Raw genomic sequence first — 10,559 nt, forward strand, 5'->3', positions numbered from 1 at the left:
CCATTTATTTTTCAGCAAATTTATTATTATTTATTTTTTTGTTATTTAGGGTTAGGTTAGGTTAAGATACTTTCTGGGCCGAGCGCTGCGGCTAGGATGGGCTAGGGGGCCGAGCGCTGCGGCCACGGGTTAGGTTAAGTTAAGACACTTCCTGTCAGACTGTCAGACCCATGTACAAAATTGATAGGAGGGGGGGGGGGGGGGTCCAAAAATCGTTTTCCAGGAAACTACCTGGACCCTTCCCCCCCCCCTTTTCAATTTTGTGAATGAGTATTTTTCAGTAAAACTATTATTTATTTTTTATCATCTTAGAATTAGGTAAGATTAAGGCAATATTTGGGCTGCGGCTAGGAGGCTGAGCACTGCGGCTACGGGTAGTTTAAATTGCACCCTGCAACCGACGGGTTTCCCAACGCTCTAGCACCACACTACACCACGTGACCAATTTATCCATGTGTTACATATGAAATGGAGGGAGGGGGGGTTCCAAAATCTTATACTAGGAATTATCTAAACTATGCTTATAGTATCCCAAGCAAAGACGAAAGTATATATAATTCTGAAAACTGAAAGATTGACATTTTTTATCTTGTTCCTGATCCAAGAAAAGTAAACGCTCTGAGATTTTAGTAATAATAAAAGTGATAACAAATAGTTCAGTGTTATCGTGTGGAGCACATCTATTTGAAATTATTTTACATTTTAGATTTATCGGAATGCCACCGAAACCGAACGGATACTTTTTCTACGTAAGTATACATAATATTATAGGTTATGTTTTGTGTTTTTTATTTCAACCAAGGAAAGAAACTCTGAAACTGACACTAAGCATTTAAGGCATATTTTTATTAAAGATGTGTGCCATGAAGAAAGACATCCCAGCCTGGAGAAACAAATCAATGGCAGAACTAAGGTATTTAATTGAAGATAAAACTGATTTAAACAGAAACAATATATGTGGCATGATTCATGAGATTCAATGACCTATTCAAATCAATGCAAATCACTTAGGCACACTAACGTCCTTTGACCTATGTATATAAAGTTGTAATTTCTGTTTGTTGTTTGTCCGATCATAACTCAAGAACCCTTGGACTGATTTGCCTCTAAGTTTAATTAATTGAAACAAATGAAGAGACAACTATATTGTAAATTCATGTTACATTTACTTATATTAAGTTATGATTCATAGTTTATTTGGTATTAAAAAAAATTTATTTGTGTATAATCAAAATTGTGGCATAATTTGAGTCATTCTCACCAACATTTCAAATATTGCCAGCAAGTAGCGCGCTGTTCAGAGTGGTCAAATATATATGATGTACTATTGAAACTTGACTAGGATTCGCATAAATGAATTGGCATACTTAGATTAACAGGACTGGCAGATTTGGATGTCTAAATTTAAAGGGAAAGATTTTTTACCAACATTTTTGAATTAAATTCTCAAAATCCGCTAATTTCTTCAAGGCCAAAATTTGGATGGCAGAAATGTGCAGATGTGTAGTCCTATCCACTAAATGTATAGTGAGCTGTGTAGTCCTAACCACTAAATGTATAGTGAGCTGTGTAGTCCTATTCACTAAATGTTTAATGAGCCGTGTAGTCCTAACCACTAAATGTTAAGTTAGCTGTGGAGTCCTAACCACTAACCCTATCTCTGCTGGGGTACTTGAAAACCAGGATATGCTGGGGGGGTCAATTTGACCCCCCCCCCCCTCTAAATCCCATGTTTGGTGTCCAAATATGACAAATGATACATCATTGGAAAGCTCTTGTGCTCTACTTTTAGAATCTGCAAAAAAAAATTGCTAATTTGCAAAAATTGAAATTTTTATCGCAAAATCCAGTTATATAGTAAAAATGTTTGCAAAAAAAATTTGTCCAAAAAATGAAAAATTATACATTTTTGAAAAGCCCTTACCATGCCATTTCAAATATGCAAAAAAATTTGCAAAATTTTAAATAACCTAATTTTTAATCAAGAAAAACTAAAAATGTGCACATTTCCTTTGACAGGTTGTTTGCAAAAAAATTGCAATTTATTTTCGCAAAACTTGTGCAATTTGTTTCCTTATGTCAAAGGCTTTCCATAAAGCTAAATTTTATCAAAATCTGACAAGTGGAAGTGGGTCAAAACAAAGATTTAGTTTGTTACAGGAAAAAGCAGTCATTCAGGCAGTGTGCCTGAGGACTCAGGCAGTTAGTATTAAAGCCCGGTTTTAGGCCAAAATGGAGGGCTTTGGGTATGTAGGAAAAGTCAGAAAATTTCAACCGCCTCAGACCAATACTTTTTGAGTTATATAAAAAAAACTACAGGGGGTGGGTCAAATTGACCCCCCCCCCCGCAGGAATAGGGTTAATGTATAGGGAGCTGTGTCGACCTAACCACTAAATATTAGCGAGCTGTGTAGTCCTAACCACTAAATGTTAGTGAGCTGTGTAGACCTAACCACTAAATGTTAGTTAGCTGTGTAGTCCTAACCACTAAATGTTGAGCTAGCTGTGTAGTCCTAACCACTAAATGTTAGTGAGCTGTGTAGTCCTATCCACTAAATGTTGAGCTATTTGTGTTGTCCTAACCACTAAATTTTTAGCTAGCTGTGTAATCCTAACCACTAAATGTTAGTGAGCTGTGTAGTCCTATCCACTAAATGATGAGCTAGCTGTGTAGTCCTATCCACTAAATGTTAGTGAGCTGTGTAGTCCTAACCACTAAATGATGAGCTAGCTGTGTAGTCCTAACCACTACATGTTGAGCTAGCTGTGTAGTCCTAACCACTGAATGTTAAGCTAGCTCTGTAGTCCTAACCACTGAATGTTGAGCTAGCTGTGTAGTCCTAACCTTTAAATGTTTAGTGAGCTCTGTTCTCCTAGCTGGAATTCGATGTCTAAGGAGGACAAGCAATTCTACGACGACAAGAAGCACACCTGGGTAATTGGCAAGAGAATAAGAAATGGGAACTTACTGCCTTTCATGTTGTTAAAAGTCTTATTGAAACTTTTTGTAAAAAAAGTGTTTCCCGGAAATGACTTCTGTATAAAAAATAAGAGTTTAAAAAATACAACTTCAGGTCAGATATAAAAACTACATCTTTGAAACCTCTTTAAAAACTGAATGTAGAAATGTGTGTCATCTTTTTATATTTTTTCAACCTTTTGTTTGGTATTTTCCAATCCTTCAATTATGAAAGTTAGCTTTACATAGATTCAGACTCACCAGCCCTAAGTATAAAGGGTTAAAGAGTTGAATTAAGGTCAATGATGATAAAATACTAATATTTAAATATTACTAAGAATAAAGTTTTTTGACTCGCCCCTGGATGAAAATCGGCCAATGGCCATAGCCTTTTTATTAACATGATTACTGAATGCGGCTGTTATTTTAGACAGGAGAGATGCCTAAAAAGAAGAAGAACAAGAGTGTTGCAGTTGCTATGGGAGCTCCACTCAGTTCAGAGGTAATAATTTTGAGAGCTGGAAATTTGGGGCATACGGAAACGCTGGGGGAGGGGGGGGGAATGTTATGATTCTGTTTAGAAGTCAACGACTTCATGTGTCACATCATTGTTTAATTGATAAAACATTTCATAGAAAGATGGAAGGAAAATTTCATCGAAGGACATTAAATCAGGTTTTACAGATAAGCGATTCAGACAGAGATTAAATTAATATCTTTTACATCAAAATATGAAGAAAATTGGGGAACATATATCTTAAAACAATGGCTATTGTCCAGTTAATATCTAATTTCTCATCCATAGAATGTTCTGGCATACTTTTTATTTCTGAAGTAACTCCCAACTAGATTTCCTTAGCTCACTCTTTGGAGAACACACATTAACCCTAATTTAAAATGTATTTGTTCAGGAGAATAGTAAGCTAAGTAAGCAGGTTGATACCTATGGAAGATGTCTTCTTGATGTAAAACTAGCTAAAGAAAGGGCTTTAGAGGTAAGAATATTACATGGATTGTGACTTCAAGTAAGTCTCCATTTTCAGTGGCAGGTTTGATTCACAACGGTATCCTTAACAGTTGTGTCTGAAACAAAATGAAAAAAAATATCTACGATTTCTCTAACATGTTTTCAATTGTAATTTTTCTATGAAAGGTAATGCAGATTTCTTCATACAGGAATAGGAAGGAAATTGTAAAAACTTCACACTTATCACAGTTTCCCACAAGCAGGGATAGGTACAAAAAAGATGTCAACCTAATCTGTCAATATATTTCATATTGCACATACCTAAGGACTGGAGTATTTTCCACACAAAAAATTAAAATAATATCGAGAGCTTTCGGAAAATATTTCTTTATAACCATTTTCTAAATTCTAAATATAAAATCATTGCACCTTTTGACCATAGATGCTCTTGGGTGTTCCAACTGTTATTGACCTCCAAATATAAATGACCTCCAGAGGTCAAAATATAGAATTGATGAAAATGGACCATGTTTCTCAATTGTTTTCAGCATAATAATAAAAGGTTTACATTTACACTCACTTTTTTTAACAAAATAATATTGGGTACAGTGGGACCCATTAAATTGTAGAAAAGGAATACAACTGTAAGACTCAAGTTATTTTTTTAGATAGTTCAATGAACATGAAACACAACATTTGTGCAGTTAATATATACTAATTTCAATTAAAAATAGATTTTCAAGCTACTGGTAAATCTTGTTGCTTGTGTAACCACATCAAATACCCAGATGGTTGCTTGAAGAATTAATATTTTGTTAAAAACAATTGAGTAAAAAAATTGAGTAACCTGGCCCATTTTCAGTGATTCTAAAGGTCATCGATATTTGGAGTTTGACAGTTGGAACATCCGGACTCAAAAAAGGATTCCAATACTGGATTTAGAACACCAAAAAAAAAAAACAATAAATTGATACCTAATGTTTTCTTTGTTTTAAGTTTTGACCTCCTTAGGTCAAATACATCTTGAGGTCAAATAAATTCAGTTCAGGATAATTTTATAATCTAAAAGGGGTATTTGGAAAGAAATTACAACATTAACTAACCTACTAATTCCCAGCCTGCCCATTTTAATTTATTACATTTTGACCTCCAGAGGTCAAAATGTTTGGAGGTCCAAAACAGTTGGAACACCTGGACTCAAAACAGGATCCTAATACTGTAGTCAGATTACCAAGAAACCTATGATTTGATATTTCACATGACTTATTTTCATCGATGCTATATTTAGACCTCCAGACGTCATTGATATTTGGAAGTTAAATACCTTCAGTATCATCTTCAGCCAAAAAGGGGCCTCGGAATGAAAACAAAACACAAAAAAAATCCATGATTTGATATCTCACATTCTGACTGGAGGTCAAAATTAGGGGGAAAAGGTTATAATAAAAGTTCCGAAAAGCTCTTGATATGATTTTATTTTTTGGTGGAAAATACTCCTTAGACATGTGCAATATGAAACATATTGACAGATTAGTTGCCCTTTTTTGTACCTATTCCTGCTTGATGGCAACTGTCTTCTAGCTTGAAAAAAGAATTATATCTTCCACATTGTGAAAAAGATAACCTTAAGGTTTACAGGGAATGCCGTTCTGAATCGTACACGAGGAGGGTCACTGTCGATTTCAACAACGTGTACTTCAAAAATACATTGAGTTGTATGTTCATTGGACTATGTAATTAATACTTTGAGTCATTAAGTAAATTTCCTATTCCAGAGTTTTCTGGCTTACTGAATCTACAAAACAATTGTGACTTTCTCGACTTAAATTGAAAACATTTTTTCTTTCCTCGATATATGCTGCTTCCAAGAAACTTTTGCACCTATTCCTCAGAATTTATTTTTATTTTTACATATAGATCATCTATCTGATGTTCCTGTCTCGAGAAATTGATATTAAACTGCGTCAAATTTATACGAAAATTATTAAATATGCAATTTTGTATAAAAGTTGCAGTATTGAACCCATCATATTCAACAAATACGCAACAAATCTGAAAGCGACGATATCCCACAGGAGCCTGAGAATCTCCGGTTTGCTCCTATCATAATATTTTGAGTTTTATTTTGCATTTTTAATAGATATGATTGAAATATTATTATTACATATAGTCCTTTAGTCCGTATTACGTCATCAGAACCAAAAATTATAAATTATAATAGGAACAAACATGAGATTCATATAGGTATCGTTCATACGAGGATCATGTGCTCCCTTCGATATTAAACTTATTTTTGACAGGGGATGAAATTAGGAACTGATCGTCGTTATATCGGAATTTGGGGGACAATCGACACACAAATTTTTGTTTACTAGATTGTTTTCTTTTTCTTCTAAAAACAAAACAATTTTTTCTGACCATTGCAATTCAAACCTTTTTCTTCTAGAATGCTCGACTGGAAAGCGTAGATATACAGAATATGGTGTCCGATAAGAATTACAAAACCACGGAGTTCCTCTTTCTTGCTACAACCAATTACTGTGTCACCAAGTAAGTTTTTTTTAGTTTTGTTTTGGTTAGAGTATCATATGCACAACTGGGGGACACTGCTCCCCCCCCCCCATTACCTGAAAATTGTGAACAGGGACAACTATAGCAAATTTTCAACGGTTTTTGGTCTAGGAAATATAAAAAAGTTATCCTTCAAAATAAGGAGGGAAATCTAGACGTGATCCTTGAGATCTCTATTGGTAGAGTGTAATCCCAGGAAATATCATCTAGGAGGGATCAGTAGTCTATTGTTGAGATATATATTATTTTTGGAAGGTTTAATCTGAGGAAATATCATCTACCAGGGATCCTCTTAGTCTTTTGTTGAGATATATTGGAAAAGTTTAATCCCTTTATAGTCTACTGTTAAGATGGTACCAGTACAAACGTCAAAGACTTACAAACCTCTGACAGTAAAAACGTCGGACTGGTACAAACCTCGGACAGTACAAACGACGGACCAGTACAAATGAGGGACCAGTACAAACGTCAGACCAGTACAAACGTCGGACAGTACAAATGAGGGACCAGTACAAACGTCAGACCAGTACAAACGTCGGACTAAGGGAAAAAATTATTTGAAATTTAAGATATTTTTTTTATCAACTGCAACTCTACCCAAAGGAACCCAGTTCTTGCCACTAGCTCAAATATTCTCATCCCTATATCTTTGCAACCTTGTATTGGTATTAACTTAAACTGTTTGATTATAAGACATTGGGTTACAAAGATATAGCCATATTGAAACACTAGTTTGTGACAATTGAACTCAAATCCTTTTTGGTCTGTTGTTTTATACAGTGCTACCTTCAAAGGATGAGACTTAATTCAGTTGTCTTTGTTTTCATCACAATAAGTGAGTGATTTTTAATTTATTACTTATGGCAATGGTCTTTTTTTTCAAACTCGACGTTAGTACTGGTCCGTTAAGATCTCTATTGGAACAGTTTAATCTTCGGAAGTGTTATCTAAGAAGGATCCCAGGGTTGGCATGTAAAAAAACAGCCCAAAAACACCTGTATGGAAATGTTATCTAGGAGGGATCCTGTAGGCTACTGTCCGGCTGAGATCTCAATTGGTAGGTTTAATCTCAGGAAATGTTATTTAGGAGGGATCCTGTAGTCTATTGTCCGGCTGAGATCTCAATTGGTAGGTTTAATCTCAGGAAATGTTATTTAGGAGGGATCCTGTAGTCTATTGTCCGGCTGAGATCTCAATTGGTAGGTTTAATCTCAGGAAATGTTATTTAGGAGGGATCCTGTAGTCTACTGTCCGGCTGAGATCTCAATTGGAAGGTTTAATCTGAGAAAAGGATATCTGCAGGAAGAGTTTCATGCCTTTCCAAAGCTTGAGGTTCCTCTCGGGTAATTTTTTAATTTTATAGAAATTCTGTCACGATTAAAATTATGTTTCTTTACATTCAGCGCTTTATATTAATAATTGTGCAGATATAGTACTTCCGTTAATCCAAATTATATTTTTTAATCTCACAAACTTAAGCTCAGGAGTATACACAGGAATTAATCGGGGGGTAGGGGGGCTTGGCTCAATTTTTTTCTTTTCATGAGGTTTTAAATCCCTAAAATGATTCCCATAATCCCCCCCCCCCTTGGGAACACCTGTTCTTGAACTGATTACAATTTAATAATAATGTCTCATGATATACAATCTTACGTGTTATCATTATTTTATAAATAAAGTGTCAAAAGTTCAAATCTTGTTTAATGTTCTTGTAGTTAATGCTTGAATATCTGCAACTTATAACCTAGAATTGTTCTAGGTATCGATTAATGTGCTTGGAGAACTGTGAGAGAGAGCTCAAGTTGCCGATCGACTTCAGCCTGGCAAAGCCAAGTTCGTATTATAAAGCCAATATCATCAAAATTTTAATATCATAAATGAATTTAATTTGTATATAGCAACAAATTTCACCCTATTTTAAATCATATAAAGAAACTATTGGTGGAATTTTAAGAAATCATCTATATTAAAGATTAGCATCAGATTGAAGGGTTTATCACAGGGAATAGGAATAAAGGGAAAGGAAATGGCGCTGGTCTGGCATGAGAAAGCCAGTCGCACTGCTTTGCAGACCAGTATGGTAATCTTTACACACACTCTTTTGGTACAGACACACAACATGAATACAGTCAAGGAAATTGCAGAGCATTGTTGTCAATTATAATTAAGCTTGAATGACGACTATATTTTTTGTAAACTTTAATCAAGTTATATTCTTTGCATGAAAATTTGGCTTATAGTGTTGACTTAGATATAGAAATAATATGCTAGATGTATATTAAACTTATTTTTAAGTAAACAACTAACAATAAACAAATGTACTCTCCTAGACTGTACAAAAACCGAGATTCATATGTACTGTATATACCTACAGTACACACCATCAGTACGGTAATCTTCATACAGACTCTTTTGGTACAGACACACGCATGACGTTTCCGCCCCCTGGTTTATCAACCAATGATGATTATATTGTCATTTTTATTTAAAGAAATTCTTTTAATGATTTTAAATCATTATTCGCAATTTTTAATATCATTATTAGTCATTTTAAAGGGAAAAAATTAATGATCGCATTCATTTTTGAACAGAAAACTGTTTCAATGGCACTGTGTGAATTGAAAATGTCGCTACAACTAGAGGGTCACCTGAAATTACGGTCACAGTCCCTTTAAACTGAGGCTTCTAGGAAAATTATCAACATATTTTGCCATCCTTCCGTTCACGAATAATAATCAACATATTTTGCCATCCTTCCGTTCACAGATAATAATCAACATATTTTGTCATCCTTCCGTTCACAGATAATAATCAACATATTTTGAACGTCCGATCACAACGTTTATTTTTTAGTCCTTAATTGAATTAACAATGATGAATGTATCCACGTTTATCTGTCTGGAAGTTACAATTTCATTTAATTCGTTTCCTCCTAAATAGAATCATTTAAAGTTATCTTCTCAATCAAGAGGTAACAATATTGTCAACTTTTATAAATGGTTCCCAGGATAATCATGTTCACTGAACTTATCAGATAATAATATTTGGTCTGAAGTGCGTTCGTATTCAGATTCGATTTTATGTATTAACATCAACATATTATTTTATAAACATTTACAGATTATTTTATAAACATTTACAGATTATTTTATAAACATTTACAGATCATTTTATAAACATTTAAAGATTATCTTTTAATAATAAGGGATTCCTTAATGTAAGAAGTCATAATAAATTAATTATTTTGTGTCCAATGGAAAATCGGTTTCGGTTTGTTTTGTCTGCAAGCCTAACTTCTCTGGCAACTAATAAATGTTAGAAATTCAGCTAAATGAAAAATTAATTTTAATATTTATTCGTCTTTTTGTGAAAGTGAAATTTTTTGAAATTTAGGATTTTTGATGTGGAGGATGTCTATGATCTTCCTTTCAAGGTAAACTGATTTTAAAATAGTTCTGGGTGTCATTTATATATCTGTCAGGAATAGGTATACAATTATTCAAGGGGTGATACTGATAATTTTATATATTCGTCAGGAATAACAATACAAAAAATGAAGTAAGGGGTTAATACTGATAAATTTTTATTTTTGTCAGGAATAGCAATACAATTATTGTCAGGGAGTGTTACTGTTTATTTTATATATTCGTCAGGAATAGCAATACAATTACTGTCAGGGAGTGTTACTGTTTATTTTATATATTCGTCAGGAATAGCAATACAATTATTGTCAGGGAGTGTTACTGTTCATTTTATATTTTTGTCAGGAATAGCAATTCAAATATTTAAGTAAGTGGTTTGATACTATTCATTTTATACTGTTGTCAGGAATAGCAGTACAATTATCTAAGTAAGGGGGCTTGATACTATTATAAACTTAATAGAAACTCATGTATAAAGAACTCAATAAAGGCAACTTTACAAAGAGAAACTCAATATAACAAGCCAGATGGAATCGATTAAAGCACTAACTTTGCACGGACATTTATTTTACATTATTATTAAAATACAAACTGAGGATCAACCAAAGTTAATCCTGGAATCATAGATGGAGCTAATTCT

At 33.8% G+C, this 10,559-nt stretch overlaps 1 protein-coding gene across 2 annotated transcripts; it reads left to right on the forward strand.

Moving 5' to 3' along the window:
• The first annotated feature begins 638 nt into the window (after positions 1–638).
• LOC111714866 (protein maelstrom 2) lies at positions 639–8,389 on the forward strand. 2 transcript variants are annotated; one of them, XM_023490076.1, is made up of 8 exons: positions 640–749; positions 855–913; positions 2,860–2,935; positions 3,390–3,461; positions 3,871–3,954; positions 6,373–6,476; positions 7,727–7,840; positions 8,257–8,389. In XM_023490076.1, exons 1-8 carry the CDS (start codon positions 717–719, stop codon positions 8,372–8,374), a joined length of 660 nt encoding a protein of 219 aa, XP_023345844.1. In that variant the 5' UTR covers positions 640–716; the 3' UTR covers positions 8,375–8,389. The 2 variants fall into 2 exon arrangements, with proteins under 2 accessions (XP_023345845.1, XP_023345844.1); XM_023490077.1 differs by lacking the exons at positions 7,727–7,840; positions 8,257–8,389 and adding an exon at positions 7,585–7,681 and having other exon boundaries at positions 639–749.
• The last annotated feature ends 2,170 nt before the right edge of the window (positions 8,390–10,559 follow it).

The sequence above is a fragment of the Eurytemora carolleeae genome, unplaced genomic scaffold (assembly GCF_000591075.1).
Source record: "Eurytemora carolleeae unplaced genomic scaffold, Eaff_2.0 scaffold1664, whole genome shotgun sequence".
NCBI lineage: Eukaryota > Metazoa > Arthropoda > Copepoda > Calanoida > Temoridae > Eurytemora > Eurytemora carolleeae.

Coding starts and splice junctions, on each gene's coding strand:
- LOC111714866 (XM_023490076.1), top strand. CDS start 717: ATGCCACCGAAACCGAACGGATACTTTTTCTAC. Junction 2,936..3,389: donor ACGACAAGAAGCACACCTGG/GTAATTGGCAAG, acceptor CTGTTATTTTAG/ACAGGAGAGATGCCTAAAAA. Junction 3,462..3,870: donor GAGCTCCACTCAGTTCAGAG/GTAATAATTTTG, acceptor GTATTTGTTCAG/GAGAATAGTAAGCTAAGTAA.